Genomic DNA, 17,936 nt, shown 5'->3' with positions numbered 1-17,936 from the left:
AAAATCAATATTTCCTTGTCAGTTAAAAATAAGATCAAAAAGGCTTTGTTGATAATTAATCATTGTTTATTTTTAATCTCCAAATGTGCTCAGTTGCCTTCAAATTCACAGGGTAAAGGTACATCATACTTACATATATAAAAAATCTTTTCAACTTGTAGTCATAACGTGCATTAAAGGCCCTTCTACAGGGTTTCTATGGGCCTGATTTTCATTCTAACAGTTTTTAGGGAATAGTCAGAGGCCTTGAATGGCAGCCAGACCACGCCATTTTCGATCTCATAGGGGACATTGTACCTGGGGTCGTAGTGGCCCCCCGGGTAGTAAACGCCATTGAGGTTGGCGGCCTGGCAGCTGTTGTACCACCAGCCGCCCCCGTACATCTCGGCACAGTTCTCCTCCCAGTGGTCCTGGTCCCGGTCGAAGGTGCTGAACCTCATCTGGGCGTGGGACGTGTACTCGGTGCCCTCCTCCAGCCAGCCAGCGATCAGGGCATCCCCGGCAGTGCCCTCGTAGGAAGACACGGCAAGGGCGTACCCGTCATCCTCTGACCCTACCTGCACGAGATACTCTGCAAACACAGCATTTCCATCCCAGTCCTCTAACTCCACCCGAAGGAGAGTATCATTCTGAGTCAGCAAGTGCAGGTTTTCATTGCCCAGCCAAAACTCTCCTTGCCCCCTGCCATCCACGCTGCCGAAACCTTTCTTGTAGTCTTGCCAGGTCCGGTTAAAATTCACTGATCCATCCATTCTCTGTTGGATCAATAGCCATCCTCCCAAAGTGGTCTCTTGGTCGCAATAAACTGACAAAACCTTATTGGATCCCGCTGGCTTGATTTTGAAAATGCCACTTTTGGCACCAGAAGTGTGTTTCTGGCGGATATCATCACAGTCTAAAAAAAAAAGTTGATCTGGTTTGACAGAAGTTATCAGCAAAATTTAATAAAAGGTTCAGAGGAATCCAAATACCAATAGCTCAGAGGAAAATTGTTAGTCATGTTTTGGACTATGCTAGGTGTAGTGACAGGCAACATTTAAAAGAATTCAGGAAAGAAAACTTTACATATTTCTTAAATTGTGAATTGTTTTATAATACCCGAGGATTAATGATATATTTTCCCTTTTGTTTCTGAGGTGGTAACAAACAGACACAGTGCTTGCATTTAATCATCACACTGTCGTACTACAGTATCTAAAACCAATGTGTCAGGTTGGTCATGGATGGAGTTCGGCTCCATTACCTCAATAACTACCTTTCCCAGTGCTGGGTGTCCTTCTCCTCCCTCCTGATGGTCTGAAGCTGCGTGCCTGAAAGTCTGGGATATCCTCTGCACTCTGATCATGTTCCAACCCACCCAGCCGCTCATTTATTTCACGGATCTTTACTGATTTGGTTTCAAAAGTAGAGCCTCCCTTGTTCTTGAAACTAGAAGAGCTGGTCGCTACAGCCTTGGAGTGACTTGCACTGCCAGACGGGAATCCAGATGGCTGAAGTCTTCCAAAGTCATCTTCCTCCTCCTCTCCTAAGTCTCCAAATTTGTCTTTTACCCCATAAGCCCCTGAATGACGGGATGCTCCTGTACCTACGCCTGTGCCAGTTGTGTGTCTGCTGGTTGTGTGGCTGCTAGATCCACTAACGTGCTTAGTAGCAGTGGATGGAGAATCAGGGGTAAAAAATGACTCTAGCTCAGGGAATAGAGTCTCTAGCTTGTGCGAGCCATCTGCACCACTAAAATAGTAGGTGCTACCTTCCCCTCCAGCATTTCCAGATAAATAGGAGCACTCTGAGCCATCAGAAGAAACTGTTTTCTCAACTACCTCTTCTCTAGGGCCATCAGGCCCAGAGACAATTTTTTTGGTGGTAGTTTTGGTGCATCTACGAACTGTGGAGGAGGTTTTGTCTCCCAGACTAAGAGTTTCTCTCCCATGAGCAGGAAGAACTAATTTGCTGGTGTGTGAAGTATCATCCCCCCTTGATTCTGCCATGTGATATGAGCTGTCGCCTCGGGAGGGTTTCACATCTGTTTCTGGTCTTTCTAACACCACTTCCATCTGCTTGATGTCATTAATTATGTTGAGAGCTTGCATTTCTGGCAGAGGCTTATGCTTAAAATGATCAGGAACATTAGAGTCCTTAAGTGGCCTCATTTTCAGTGTGCTCAAGGTGGTTGCTTGAAGCTCTGGGTGCAAGTCGATGGAGTTGGCTTGGGCAAGCTGCTTCTGGATGTTCTCGTAGCTTTCTTTGTCCACCTTGTAATCAAAACTTCTAGCACACGTTCCTTTGCAAGCTCGTATCTTAATATCAATGTCCACCTACATAACCAGAGAGAAGTAATTTGGTTAGGGAGCTTTCCCAAGCAAGGATATATTCTACTGAACACAGGAAAGATGAGAGGAGAAACTGCTGCCTTAGTACCTCCTACCTACAGCTGAGCTTTTCCAGAGTTCGGTTTGGATGTCATCATAGGTTTATTTCCATTGTAAATACAACATGTGCAATAGCACCATGCACATGAGTTCCATGGAAAAGAACATTTTAGAAGGTTCCCAATCTCTGCCACCTTTATCTTTTGGTTTTAGAGGTGTCTTCCTGGTTTTGGAAGGAGTGCTGCAGAGCTGGACATGGTCCAATGGGGACTGGGCAGAAATGGGCCCTCCAAGGAGAGGGGAAGATTCTGTCATGGCCCTGCTGGGAGGTCTCAAATCTTGGGGTTACCACTGCTTTCTCAAATGATCCAAATGATGGATTTCTGTTCTAGGAATCAAAACGAGCCTTTGAGCAAAAACACTGTTTGTGCCAGGACTTTTCCTTGCGTTACCATCAGAAGAGCTGGCTACAACCTGGGAACACAGGCTCTAATGCCAACCCTAGCTGTGGGCAGCAGTGGCAGCACTGGGGATGGACAGAGCAAATCCCCTTTCTAGCTACTCAGAGACTCCTTACAGGAGGAGAAACACCTCCAACAGAAGCAATTATCAGTAGATGGAGCATCCTTGTGGTCTGAGAGAGAAGAAGCAGACTAGGAACTCACAGAACCCATGCTGGTTCCTAGAGGGCAGAAGTAGAAAACCAGGATGGATAGCAAGCAACTAATTTGGGGATTTGTCTCAGCAAGTCAGATCCTGTGAGAGTTGTACCACGTTTCCTCGCAGTTGGAGCACTGCTCACCATAATGGACAGATCCCCTTTCCATAGCTAAGCCCTGGAAAGAATGGGAAGTGCATAGCAGACACCTACCTCCAAGCGCTTCATCTCCACCACTTGATCCTGGATGCTGCTCTGCAGAGCTTTAATTCTGTTCACTTGAGTGACAACTCTCTGCTTTAATGTCACAATTCTCCGTCTCAGTTCTCCTGACAGGCGACCGTAAGTCTCATCAAGCTCTGAAACAAAAACGCCTCACAGTCAGCTATGCCCATGTGCTTTTTTTGCTTCTTAAATATGTATCATATTTTAAAATATGTAATTAGATACATAATTGAGAACACATTTTTCATAGTACTGAGCATATGAAAATAAAATTAATTTTTGCTAACTAATTAAGAGTCTATTATTATGACTGTTCTGTTTCTTCATAATATCCAGTGCAGCCTGTACTTTCACTACATATGGCTTATTCACAAGAGTAGTAGTTCAGTAATGGATAATAAAACTGGGCGCAAGATACTCACGCTGAGCACTGTCCAGGTTTGGTTTCAGTGCATTTACAGTTTCCACAATTATCTGGTTGGACTTCTTATAGTTGTTTTGATTATCTGAGAGCAGCTTCTTGATTTTGTCTATTCTTTGACTATACTCCTTGTCCTTTTCATCAATCAATCCTTGCATTCTGCATCCTGATAGACATTTGGTACCCTAGAATTGAAAGAGGGAAATAATTGTGCTAAAATTCTCAAGAGTAAACATCTTGTATAATGGAGGCAATGAAGCACATCCTCAGAAACCTGCTGTTACTGTGAGGTGAGGAGCAAGTAAAACTTTAGTTTCCCCTCTCCTCCATTCCTCATGGGTGAGATTTTTTTTGTATATATATGTTTCCTAAAGGTCTGCTGTAAGAAGTCTGTCATCCAGTTTGAGGGATGATGTCAGAGGCCAGCACTTTTAAGCAGTTTTCCTCAGAAAAGCTTAGTGTTCTGACAGACTAAAAGCTCTTTACCAAGAAGTCATCAAATAAATGTAGCATAGGAAAGGACTGAGATGCAAGAGGCAGGAAAGAGAGAAATTAATAGTTTATATACAAAGACGTCTAGTCAATTATTATTAAACTTCTACTGAGCATCTTGTAATCTGACTTCTTAAAAATCAAATAGTGAGTGTATGTGATTTCTAGCTACTTCTTTTCCTCACAACTCTCTTTCTGGTGCCTTTCTTTCATGAACTACAAAATTTACAATACCAAAATTCTGAAAAGAAACAGTTTTTATTATTTTCTAGGGTTAGCCTTCGTTTATTTAATCCTTTATCAGGTTCACTTTCTCCTCCCATTCTGCACCACTGCAAACTTCTTCCTGTTTCTTTTGCTTTCATTTTTTCCTTTCTTCCTTTGTCTCCCACAGGAGATCTGTGCAGGCTGCCCTGAGCTGAAGCGTTTCCTCGGCCCTAGCGCTGAACCCCGTGCTGGCCTGTGGCTGATGTAGTGATCCAGCTGCTGATCCAGCTGCTGATCCAGCTGCTGATTCAGCTGCTGATCCAGCTGCTGATCCAGCTGCTGATTCAGCTGCTGATCCAGCTGCTGATCCAGCTGCTGATCCAGCTGCTGATCCAGCTGCTGATTCAGCTGAGGCCCTCGGGTGCCCACCCTCACCCCAGCGTTCATGGCTCACCCAGTCGTCATCCGCACAGATGGGCCAGCTCTTCTCAGACTGGCAGCTGGAGGGGGACTTGTGCTCCACAATCCTGGGACCACGCACTCCTGCACCAATCTGTTCAAAGGTACTCTCTCCATCTCCTGCCTGCCAGGAGGAAAAAGGGGAAAAGTAGAACCAAGGTGAAGTGAGCAGCTGTCAAGGGAGCAGAAGTGCAGTGCTGATGTCCCCAAACACTCAGCTGGTGGGTGGCAATCACAGCCATCCGCTTAGCATCACACCCAACGGTGCAAGGGCTTTACTCCAAACTTTCTTGTAAGATACAGTTTTGTTTGTTTCGTCAGAATAGAGCTTCACTTCTCTTAAAATTGATGCTTTTATGTAGAGAGCCAGTGATGCTCAGGATATATTATGATAATATCATTCCACAGAAATGTTTTGTCCTGTGTGTAAATATAAAATTAAGTTGAAATTAGACTGAAACTGGAAAAGTAAAAACTTTAAAAATACTATTCCCATTAGCTTCAATACTCTAAAACTCTTATTGTCACTTCATCACCTTCAGTCTATACAAAAAGAGCTTACAGATACATGAGATTTTCCATTAGTGATCGTGATTTTAATCACAGTTTCTAACTTGAAGCTTGTAGCATGGTTTTGCCTGACAAAAAGAGCAAGAAAGCTACTAATGCAATTTAAAAACCAATTTCAGTAACAGATGGATTTCACTGTGCTTATGGAAAGAAGAGAAATAAATACTCTGAGGTTTTTGTCAAACCTGAGAATAAAAAGTGATATACACAAGCTAATTCTAGGCCAAAAACTATAAAGTTTCCTACAGTGTTATCACTTAGTAAAAAAACTTTTTTTTTTTTTTTATTAAAGAAAGCCATGCTGTAGGGCTTAAGATGTAATTAGGTCTACCTGGAATCCTCTGTGCACCTTTTGTGCTTTTCAAACATTATAATTAATGCTTGAAAATATTAATGACTACTTCTTATTATGATTGATGAGTAATTCTGAAGCTGAGAAAGTGATCCTAATTCTAGCCTCCAGGGTCAGAACCACTCTGAGGAGCTGGAATGTCTTTATTAAAATCAGCAGATTCAAATTCAGTAGTTTGATTAATTAATGATTTGATCTGGCCCAAATGCCTCCTAAAAGTAGCACATATATCCAAAAATGCCCTTTAGGCATTTACAGCTCCAATATGACTGCTTCTGTTTTGTCTCAACTGCTTCCTACAATTTCTGTCATTTGTTAAAACAGCCACTTTCTTTAAAAAAATAAAAAAAAACACTCACAAAAAAAAATGTAAAGAATATAACATAAGATTACAGAGCGAGTTCTCAATGAGGGAAAAAAATATATTAGCACAGTTGAAAATCAAGTTTATCTCCTTATCAAAAATTTGATTCTTACTTAGCTCTGGTTTAAGCTGATGTTGCTGCTACAAGAATCCTTGTTTTTAAATGTGTCTTTCATAATAAAGGTATTGTGTGTCATTTGTAGGTAGAAAATCCTGCTGAAATACTGTCCAAAGGAAAGCACAGTTCATCCCAATAAACATGAAAATTCGTGAACCACTAGCATCCAGCCAGTTATGTTTAAGACTTAGAGCATCACCTATGAATGTTTGAATTCATTTTAATAGATTTGCTTTGCTGGTCCTGAAGCCAGGCAGATTCAGCCTGAGTTAAAGTGAGTTAAGCAAAACTATAGAGAACTGGATACTCCAGAAGAACTCATGAAACTTCATCAGGAAAGTGGTTACACTAAGCTGCTGCATATGTGTGTGCATTGAACTTTACAAGCTAGGTGATAGATAAAATTGATCTATCTCATGAACGAACATTAAATAAATGCTTATTATCCAAAACAGAATACAAAAACAATCAAGTAAGCAAATTCATACCCAGGCTATGCTGATGCACAGGAACACACAGAGGATCCTCACAGGTATCATCTTCAGGAGGAGAGTAAGATCTCTGACTGAAAGGATGCTCTTTGCCACTCTTTTGGTGCAATTTAAACCCAAATGCAAAGCTGAGATTAATCATTATGCTCCCTTCTGTTTGTAGAAAAAAACATGCCAAATGCCCTCCTCCCCCTTTGGTGATTACTTAAGGCCTCTTGCACAAGTTTCTGGTGTTATTTGCTCCAGATAAGTTTGTTCAATGCCGACATGCAGACAACACCAAGAATTCCAGGAAAAAATTCTGTCTAAAACTGTTTCTTGTAACAGTCAATGAAGATGTATGTCAGCACTAGTGGGAGCCAGCAGTGCTTACCTGATGGAAAACACACACTTGGTGTGATGGGCATTTGACTGCATAAACAAAGAGCTGATATTTGAAAAAGGAAGACATTGCTTTGCGTATATGTTGGTGTTGAACAAAATATACTGAGGTCCATGGAGAATCTCCCAGTGAAACTCAAAAAGCTCAATTTTTGGCTCTATAATAGATATAAAAGTCTAGTGAATAATCACAAGCTTGTGATCTTCATGCTCAGGAACATAAGAATTGCAGGTGCAACCTTTGTGGGTTCTCCTTGGACATACAGTCATGGGTGGTGCTTTACCACAGGATCACATATTTCTTTCACTGAACCCCTTCTGCCTCACACTGAGCATGGAGATGGTGCTCCACAGGCAAGCATCTGCCCAGAGCTGCACACCCTTTTCACTGCAGGATGATTCTCTGCAGACTGCCTAATGATTCAAGGATTTTCCTATGGTACATTACGTTCATTCCCTGGCCATGACTTTCCCCTTTTCACAATTGTAGAAATCAGGTGAGAAGGTTAAGTCAAAAAATAGCTGTTAATTTTTGGGATCCATTTTGGTAGTCTGAAGTCTTCAGAGCACACCCTACGTGCAGATCCCATTGCTGGAGCTGCCTCCCTGTGCAGGCACCACGGCTCAGGGGGCACAGCTGGCAGCCAGCTCTGAGACACGTGGGTGTCTTGCCTCCAGTCCCACAGGAGCTGGGTGATCAGGGCAGGAGTAGCACCTAATTCTGCAGGGTATCAGGTGTAAACAAGGAACCACTGTGCCCCACTGTGTCTTGCTAACTATATGTGTTACAAAATGTGCAACAACTAAAGCATCCTCCATAATGTAGATGGGATATGTCACTTTGGTTCTAACTTTTCCCAGTTTGTCAATGCTTGATTTTGTGATCATCAGTAACAACATAATATTTGTAAATTAATAGGCCTTAAAAATTAATAGTAGTAAGAGCATAAAGAAGAAGAATTTCTGCCTTTTCAACCATGCTGACAGAGGATGTGACAATTTGCTAGGTGGTGTTCCAGGCACTGGTCCTGCGGGTAACAGGGGACATGGCAAGTAGCATGTTCCAGACCTCTTTTGACCCTGAGGGATGGCACAGCTCTCTGGTGACACTCAAACACAGTAGACTTAACTCTGGTCCAAGTAAAACACGGCTGCCAAGGCTAGAGGGACTGGAAAAAAGGTGATATCTGATCATAAACATTAGGTGAGCTAAGAGGGGTTTCCTGCTTGCTGCAAAGGGAACTGCTGGGGGAAGCTGGGGTGAAGGAGGAGCTTCTCAGGCTTTACAGTTAGGGGCTGAATCTGTGCCTGACCTTCAGCCTGTACCTCTGCTTTCATGTTGCAATCATTCAGTCACTTCTGACAGTGTTTGTTTGAAAGGCTGGAGGCCAAGAGCTAGATAAACTTTGGATTTAACTTTAAATTCAGGATCAAAGTACAGAAGTGCAGCTCACTACTTCATCTGCCCTGCTCTTGGTTGAATGCCAGAGTAACAGTCTGGGATTTAGATGTAGTTTGTGTGCCCAAGTTGTGAGCTGCACCTTGTTTGCCCAGCTCTGTCTGTGTCTCCTGCCTACCACCAGTTTCCAAGGGGTGCCTTCTGCTCCTCTTACCTGCTCATTCATGATTCTTCTCTGGATGCTTTGTCTCAGACTCCATTCTCCTTTGGATTCAGCTCTCATCTTGACTTTCTCTTCATATGCTCCTCAAACTACCTAACCCTTTTGAAGTCATTACTAGTCAATCCCACCACTTTGTCCCATATTTTCCCCATGCAATATCCCAGAACTGAGGAACCCAGAAGTCCAGCAGTCCAACCACTTTATTTGATTTTTTTTTCTTCTCCTATCTCTTCATCATTAACTTTTTTTTTCACTTGCCTTTGGAGTGAGATTCCTCTGTTTTGTGCTAGAGTGGTCTTTGGAAGAGTCACTGCAAACTCAAGGTGTGAAAGAAAGGCCACCAAATCCTTAATAAACTTTTATAAAGTGAGAGGTACAGACTTTTCTAAATACAGGTAACTTTTACTATAGGCTACAGTCTGAGGATCATGTCTGATAAAAATTATTTGGAAGAGAGAAATATACTCAGCTCTCAGTATACAAAACAGGAGCAGTAAGTTCAGTTGCAATGTACTTGCTTGCAAAAAATAATATTGATAGTATTATTCTATTTTTGAGAGTTAGAAGAAACAGGAGGTCTTTTCCAGCCTCTTTCTGATAGATAGGGGATTGAATACCATAGGAAGGAGCTTCCAGAGGCATGGGTCTTGCCAGGTTTCTTTCAGGGCCCAAATAACACAATAGTGGGCTGGGATCTCGGAGACTCACCAATTAACTCTGGCATAGGACTTCATTGAAAGATCAGGCTTCTTGGATTCACTGAATCTGACCCTTCTGACCACAGGAGCAAATGCTCCTCTCCAGAGATTAATACGATGTGTAAAAACTTAAAGACATCCATCAGCAAACCAACTGGAAGAATAAGCCTATCTTAGTTATGGTGAGCAATCCATAAAATACCAGTTCACATCCATGAAATGTGTATAATTCCAGCAGATTGTCATCAAACTGCAGCCAAAATCTAAACCAGGAGAGGCAATAACAATTCTCACCTAGCAGAGTGTAAATAGATATCAAAGTGACAGAGGTGAAAGGAATAACATCAACTTAAAGTCATAGGTGGCATAAACTGAAAACAGAAAGTGGAAGGGACTCAACCAATGCTACTCAAGTGGCTGTTTGCACAACCAGGAGACTGAGCTTGCCAACCCCTCCCTTGCATCTTCCTCTCCAGCCTCTCTACACATACTGCTTCAGGTCCATGGAGACACAGGAGAGGCCTTACAGCCCAAAATGTTCAGGAAAACTGCTTTGCTTGGTGAGGAATTGAGCGTCAAGGCTGTCAATGAACTGTGCATCATGGCTGGTCACATGGGTGAATATACCAGTTCACTGCTGGAGGGGTCATCCCTCCTCTCAAGCTGTTGTTAACCTCATTGACCCAAGCTAATGATGCCTTTTTCTCTCCTGGGAAACCTTTCTTCCTCTTAGATTTTGGCCCAAGAGCAAAAATTCAACTATGCCAAAATCTTAATAAAAATGAGAGGCAGTTGGCAGTTTATCATGATGTGGAGATTCAGATCCAGGGAAGATTGTCAGCACCAGCCTCACGAGACCTCTGGGCATCAAAACTGTAAAACTGTTGAGGCAGCATGAACTGGCTCTAAGGTCTCCTTTAGCACTGCCATGTCCTACTGTCTCTAAAATAAAGCACTTGAATGTGTTATTTAGAGATACCAGGCAAACCTCTCTGTCCTCCATAAGTAGCTAAAGACCAGGATACACTTCCTATTTTATGTCTTAATGCATCAGCTTGAGATAGTGCTAGTTTCTGGCTCCGAGTGTATCTTTTGCTGAGGAATTTATCCACAAACCTAATTTGGTTGGCTAACACACCCCTCAAATGCACTCATCAGATTTTGAGGAGGTACATTCAGAGAGATTGCAGACTCTTTGCTGGTCTTGATCTGTGCTGTGGATTTGCTTGATCTGTGCTTGTGGATCACATGAAATTATTATTAGATCCAGAGCAAGAAAATGAAAGTACAATTGGGATTTGAACAGCAATTTCTGCTGCAAATGTTAATATGTTTTTGGTTGCATGGCACTGAATACGTTGAAGCAATTTTAAAATATTTCTGGAAAAAAAAAGGAGGGATATGTGGGAATAATAGCTGTACCGTGTACTACTATGTGTCATATAGTAAAAGAAACTTATTCTGAGTAGAATTTGAGAAACTTGCTAATATGTAGGGTCTGGAGTAAAATACCTGGATTTGGTCATTGATACTATGTAGCACATCCCAACTGAAAATGTATTCATTACTTTGTGGTAAGCTAAGTCAAATAGTCTTCAGCAGCAAAACAGGCTAGTTTCAAGTTGCTATGTCCTTTGATCTGTCACTAAACCACTTCATTAGAAAACTTAAAAACATATGGATACTAGTCACATTTATAGAGAAATAGGTCAAACATATGCCTCTAAACAAGCAGCAGAAACTGCTGGTGTGAAATTCAGGAATGACTGAATCAAGCAGGTTTGATCCAACTATCAAAAGTTTTCTTTGTCTTGTTTGGCCAACTGTAGACCACAGATAACAAGCTCAGACTTTTTTTGTAACAATCAAAAATTTATTGAGAATGTGTACAGAAAAAATAACTGTTTATGGAGGTAAGCACTGTTCAGGGAAGAGGTTTGGGTATCTTACAGTCAGTGTTGTTTTATAGTCAAAACTGAAGCGGGTAATGTTTGCTAAGTTCAGTGTCTAAGACAGAAAAGATCTGCTTTTCCTGCCAGACTGGTCTTTGTCAAGTTGTCCTTTACGTGTCTCCAACCTAAAACAGAAATAAAAAGAGTATATTAATGTTCTTCTAATGAAAGAAGTAAATAAGGCTATGATGACCTGCTGATAGTGTTCATACATATTATATTAGCTGAGGATTAAAAAGGTAGCATTTAAAATACACAAAAGCAAGCATTCCTGATGATGAGACTATCAATTTATCTATCCATTAAAAGAAACAGTAATGTAGAAGGTACACTAAAATCAAAGTACAAATACTTCTGTGACAAAATGGTAAACAAAGCCAATTTCTCTAAGATGCTGTGGGCTTAACTTCAGCTATCCATGCTCAGTTTTTGAAATTATTACAATGTTCTGTGTTCATTTTAAATATCTCCTCAGCCCTGTGGTCGAACCTGTTTGACATTGCCTAAGTTGTGCTGCTGTCCATCTACTGACAGTCTGTTGAATGGGATGATTTTCATTGCAGATTTCTTCATGGAGTACCACCGGTCACGCCAGGTTGCCCAGATAATGCCATTGTCAAATCCAGATGGACCAGCATCCTCTGCTGTGTACACACCACCTAAGAAACACCAATTGGAGGGAAAAAGTTGGTTGCTTTCTAAAACAGTTACTGTGCCCATACATTTTTCTGGTCCTGACCCCTCCATGGCATCCATGAGTGTCCTAACAGACTCTGTTCACTGCCTTTTCCCCCCATTTTGCTTCTCTCAGGATTGATTCTCCCCCTTTGGAATGGAGACCAGTCATAAATTCCTACTACTGGTGTTACCAATTTTTGCAAAGAACAGGCTATGCCAGCTTTGGGAAATCCAGAAGGCAAAGTGTACTTAATAAACATGACTCATTTTCCTTTGTCACTGAAACGTGGTGTCCTGGATTATGAACACTTAGAAGACACCTTACCTATATAATATTTGCCATTGAGGTGGCCAGCATGGCATCTGTTCATCCACCACCCGGATCCGTCTTGCTCAGCGCAGTTGCCCTCATAGTTATCGTTGTCATTGTCATGGGTGCTGAACCGCATGCCATTGTGGTAGGTGTAGGATTTGTCACTTGGGTCATCTCCAAAATCGTATCCATCGAAGGCATCCCCGGCCTCACCCCCGATGAAGTAGGCGTAGGTCAGTCGATACTTGTCTTCTTCACTTCCCACTCTGAACACAGCGTAGTCAGCAGTGCTGTGGAGAGAGGGCAATGCTGGATATGAGCATGCTGCCTTCCCAGCACATGCACAAATTAAAATACAGCAGTGTTAAAACCGCAGAAAAGGTATTTATTGCATCCCAGCATTTTAAAAGGAATGGTTTTTATGTGACTGTGGGCCTCAGTTCAGTGACACACATCCAATCAACTTGTGTGCTCCAGTATCAGACATATTTTCTGACTACTAGTCTTTAGTGATATATGAAATATCTACACTATCAACACACACACATACACACAGAGATATATAATCTCCCAGGTTCATAATAGAAATAGAAATAACAAATAAAATAATAGAACAGAACAGAAGGGACCTATAATGACCATGTAGTCTGTAAGATATGCAAGACAAAGAAACTTAAAGAGAAGAAACAGATTCTTTCTGCCTAAAAAATAAGTGCTGACAGCATGTGGCCTTTTGACAGGCACGTGTGCCTGGCAGCAAGTCCCACCCAGTGACTGCTGGCACAGCTCTAAGTTCACAAGCCATAGCAGTTCCATGCACACTTTATCTGGTCTAAGGGCTCATAATCTTTTAGGAGCAAACTTTTATCATTACAAACTGATGCAGCAGTGGGAGCAGTAGGTTTTAAGCTGTAATTTTTAGAAGCATCATAAGCAAATACCTTTTTTTGCCATTCCAGTCCTCCAGCTCTATTCGTAACGTGTATGGCAGAGTGGACTGTGTGGTTATTAAATGCATCTTTTCATTGCCCAGCCAGAACTCTGTGGTATCATCCGGGGACAGATGTCCAAATCCTTCTTTGTACTGAACCCAATTTTTGCTGAAGTCTTCGCTCCCATCCAGTCTCTGGGAAAAAAAAACAAGAACACCAAAACCAAAATAAAAACCTCGGTCAAAAAGATACGTATCATATATAGGTCCATAAAAACACTGCTGATGCAACAGCAATAATGCATAAGTGCCATACCCTCTGTAGTACTGTCCAGCCGTTGCCATATGAGTCAATCTCACAGTAGACTAGGAATGACTGCTTGGCTCTTTGAGGCTTGATAAAGTACAGACCACTTTTCCTTGCACCTTTATTTGCAATGTCTTGGCAATCTGAAGTAAAGATAGTCCAAAGATCATTTTCAATCCAGCTACAATTCTTTCCTCAAATTTATTTTATATTGTAACTTTCTTAGTGAAAGAAATGCAATTTATCTAAAAATCATTTTTGCAAAGTTAGCAATTTAGTCCACATACTTCAATGTCATTGTCATAAAAAATCCTACCATGGGCCACAGGACTTGTTAAGGTGAAGATGAATTTAGTCTCACATAGGGTTTAAGCAGTATAAAACATACCCATTGCATTGATTTCTACAGCAACAAAAACAGACACTTCTGGATCTAATGGAATTTTTTTGTTTCCACATGGCTAAGTAGAAATGTGATACTGAGTTATCTTCTATTTGTCCCAGGTCCATGGAAACCCTAGTCATATCCGTCATATCTAGCACATGTTTTGGGATAATTGTATTTTGGCCAAAAAGGCCAGAAGCAAGAACTGTGTTCCACCTGAATCCTTGCCTGAAAGGATCTAACTTGACCGGTTTTATAATTTGCAATTTTACTTATCTTTGCAGAAGTCTGTGACCCATAAGATTACAAGCAAATCATTGTTGTGATGCCAAGTGGCAGCACTTGTAGCTGGATTAACCCTCCACCATACAAGAAGCATTTTGCACACCTCTTCCAGTTGTCTCCTGGATTTCAGCCCTGTCTTTGCACGGCTCCTGACAGAGTAACTCAAGCTGGGCAATCTTCTCTTTCAGCTCTGCAATCCTGTTGCCGTTCATTATATGTGTATCTGTCAACTGTCTGGACAGAGAGACATAAAAACGGGTTGTTGTATCTGCCCTTTGAGAATGTGTAACACACATTTATTTCCCTGGACACATGCCTCATGTATCTAACATGCTGCTACATGCACCCCTGTAAAACGGAGTGCCTCTGTTAGCACTGATATTTAGAGTTAAGGACGGGCAAAATAGGAAAGCACATGCTTACCCTCATGCAATACTCAACCATATGCAAAATTTCACTCTAATCAGCAAAACTCTAACGAGTAATAAATGTGTGACTATAACTCCATGGAAAGTTTTACTTTGCTCTCCTGAAGTCAGTGATAAATGCCTCCTCAATTATGGATGTATTTGTAAAACATAAGTGCTCTAAATAAGCTGCTGTAAGTGTCAAAATGACTACATAATCTTAGACACAATGTCAGAGAAGTGGAGATCTGTCAAAAAAGATATTCTAAAGATTTAGAAACATTAATGATGTTTTCAATTTTATTTCCAATGTCAACCTATAAAAGACTGCTACTGAGTTTATAATTAGTTATGATTTAGAACTAGGTAACAGAGCTAATTTTCATGGATATATGCAGCAAAATTGCCCAGAGTGAATGATTGCACAAACATTCCAAATACTCTGCTTTACAGCAAAAACTCAAGACCTCCAAAAGTCATGAAAAAAAAATTTAGAGATAGCTGGCACAGCAGGAGAAACATAAATAAAAATATTGCCAGGCTTCATGACATTCTTATCTTGCACTTCTTGCACAATTAATGGTTTATCCAGGTGAGCAGAGAATTCATTATCAGATCCTCATGATCCTTCTGTGTCTTGCTACGCAGCTACTAATGGATGTGTGGGCAGAACTGTCCACAAGAGCACAAAAGACCTTTCTGAGATAAGCTTTTAGGCACTTGACAAGAGAACAGAAAGAAAACAATTTGTATTGTCATTGATAAAAGAAGTGGAAGATACCTACTGTATAGTAGTTTCATGAGACAATATAGTATTTTCATATCTGATAATTTCTTCAATAATTTTCCTGGACTTTTGAGTGAAATTGTCAATTGAATCTGTGAAACAGAAAAGTCACAAAACAATTGTAGCTAAGCAAATTAAAAAAAGAAAACCACATAAACAATATTTTTCAGTTGTGTACTTATTTTTATATGCTCACTTGGCAATGTCTGCTTGTCTGAAGGATAGAGGCCTTGGATGTGTTGAATCAGATGGTCTGCTGTTCCTGTGGCATTGGAAATCCTCTGCAAAATTCTCTCCATTTCCTGCAGATCACTATCCACAGCGGGATGGTATTTATTAAGGAAATCTGCAATGCCACAAGTTGTTGGGCAGAAGCTACCCTAAGGAATAAAGAGAAATAGTTAGCAGTATTTCAGGGGCAAAGAAAGCAGAGCTGAGTATTTGGGCAAAGGAATTTTCAGACACTGCTGACACAAATTATAAAGGATAAAAAAGGGCAGGCATTTGCAGTAGACTTTGTCTGGTGTATCCGAATTTTCAGAGACAGTTTACTTTCACACTATGTACACGCATAGGACGAAAACATTGCATGCCATTATTGCAGCATCTGCTGGATATGCACTCTCATCCACAGTGCAGACTCCTGTACACTTTTACCAAGTATATACTGCTGTCAAGAAATAACAGGCTTAAGTAAAGCACACTCAAAAAGTATGGAAAACGATTATGAAGTTCAAGTGATAATGCGAGTTAATAATCAGCATAGGAAAGCTTCAGTTACATTCTTAAGATAAAAGAAAATTTTCCAGGTACTTACAAATCTGTCATCCAATATGCAGCAGTTTTCTCTGGTAGCAATGTACTGAAGAGAAGAGAGAGGGCCATTTTTAGTGGATTTTCTACAACACCGCTTTCTGCACTAACACGTTTCCTAAACGCTGCCTCTTCACTTACCGCCATGCTGGTAGAAAAGAGCAGGGAGAGGAGAGACCCCAGGGGAGTCCAGCTGCACAACCCGAGCCCCATCCTGTCTGTCCCACCAAGTGCTGCCGACTGCCCGTGCAGTGGTGCAGCCAGCAGCCGAGAATGTTCAACCCAGCACAGGGCGGCAGCAGTTTAAGGCGGCAGGCTGAACCTGGGGGCGGGCACTGCGAGGTGGTGGGAAGAGGTGGGGTGGGGATTTGAGGTGGATTCCCAGAATTTGCACATACACTCCTCCCATTTTCAGAACCCGCTTTGCACTTAGCTGCTTGATCTCTGCTCCAGCCAGGTCTCAGGGGAGGCAGGAAGGTGAGACAAGGCACGGAGATGCTACACCTACTCACAAGCGTTATCAAACTCATACATCGCTCCGTAATCAGGGCTGGCAGAAGCTTCACTCTAATAGCACAGGGAAAAGCCACAGTAGCAATCCGAATTACCTGTACCAGCTATCAATTGCCAAACAATAAATGATATTTTGAGATTATGTAGGCCTTTCCTGCCACAGATCTCTACATGTTTCACAAAGAGACTCAACATAATTTTCCCTATTCTCTGGATGACAATACTAAGACAGATAAATGCATGAAGTCATTGGGCAGTTGCATATCTGTGGTGAAGTCCATGAGAAGAAGTCTGTGCTGTTACTCACAGGCAATGGAACTAAGAATGTTCCCTATCTTTCGACACAGTGAGTCCATTCTAATGACTTTGGTCCATGCTTCCTTGCTGGGGAACTAATGTTGTTGGTATCTGCCTTATTCAATACTGCTACAAGAGTGCTGGCAAGCCCTGTCTTCTGCATGAGCTTTGCATGGGCAAATTACTTCAGTGTGTCCTTTTGCATGCTATCTGTATTGCGGCATCAACACCTTTCCACTCATGACTTAGACCTGGTCTCTGAACTATGGCTTCTGCAGAGGAAGCCTGATTTAGTGCCTGTACAGCACGATGTGTGATAAGGCAATGTTGAATGAGGATTTTGACTCCGTTCCATGTTTGACCAAATGATGAGAAGACTGGTGAGAATGGGGCTCACAGATAGATCTGTTATTGCTGGGGTCAGCTTTGTGATTTCAGGCAAATGACTTCATCTCTGTACAGCAGCATCAATGTTTCAACTTGGCTTAATAGGTATGTAAAACACAGAAAAAAAGCATTCTATAGGAACCAGATTATTAGAAAATTAAATATAATTAGGCCCTGAAACATGGAGAACATCCACCACATTGCCAGAAGGAAATATGTGTTTAAGATGCCAAAAATCAGTCTGATGTGAGGCTGAAGTATTGTCCCTGGGAGAGTCAGCTTTCCAGTAACTGTAGTGATGACCAGTGAGTTAGCTGTCAGGCTGCCAAAGTATTTTCCAAAGGATGACTGACTCAAGGTTTGTCTTTACAAATCTGGTATTAATTACCTTCAAGAGCCATGTGTAGAACACGCACTTTACTGATACAAGTAGGACATGGTTCCACCTTTTACA

The 17,936-nt window shown here is 41.5% G+C and overlaps 2 protein-coding genes across 2 annotated transcripts; both read right to left on the bottom strand.

Moving 5' to 3' along the window:
- Positions 1-180: 180 nt before the first annotated feature.
- FGA (fibrinogen alpha chain) lies at positions 181-6,774 on the bottom strand. The gene is made up of 6 exons (XM_063421506.1): positions 6,724-6,774; positions 4,827-4,955; positions 3,675-3,858; positions 3,241-3,386; positions 1,256-2,315; positions 181-895 (listed from the first exon to the last, which is right to left on the bottom strand). The coding sequence occupies exons 1-6, from the start codon at positions 6,772-6,774 to the stop codon at positions 186-188; spliced, it is 2,280 nt and encodes a 759-aa protein (XP_063277576.1). The 3' UTR covers positions 181-185.
- Positions 6,775-11,317: 4,543 nt separating this feature from the next.
- Positions 11,318-16,575, bottom strand: FGG (fibrinogen gamma chain). Its single transcript, XM_063423175.1, has 10 exons — positions 16,427-16,575; positions 16,290-16,334; positions 15,669-15,852; positions 15,471-15,564; positions 14,382-14,512; positions 13,618-13,751; positions 13,312-13,496; positions 12,383-12,660; positions 11,869-12,038; positions 11,318-11,504 (listed from the first exon to the last, which is right to left on the bottom strand). Exons 1-10 carry the CDS (start codon positions 16,496-16,498, stop codon positions 11,490-11,492), a joined length of 1,308 nt encoding a protein of 435 aa, XP_063279245.1. The 5' UTR covers positions 16,499-16,575; the 3' UTR covers positions 11,318-11,489.
- Positions 16,576-17,936: the final 1,361 nt, after the last annotated feature.

This window comes from Prinia subflava, chromosome Z (assembly GCF_021018805.1).
Source record: "Prinia subflava isolate CZ2003 ecotype Zambia chromosome Z, Cam_Psub_1.2, whole genome shotgun sequence".
Classification (NCBI taxonomy): Eukaryota; Metazoa; Chordata; class Aves; order Passeriformes; family Cisticolidae; genus Prinia; species Prinia subflava.
Note: the sequence above shows the minus strand (reverse complement) of the source record. Positions and strands in the feature narration are given on the sequence as shown.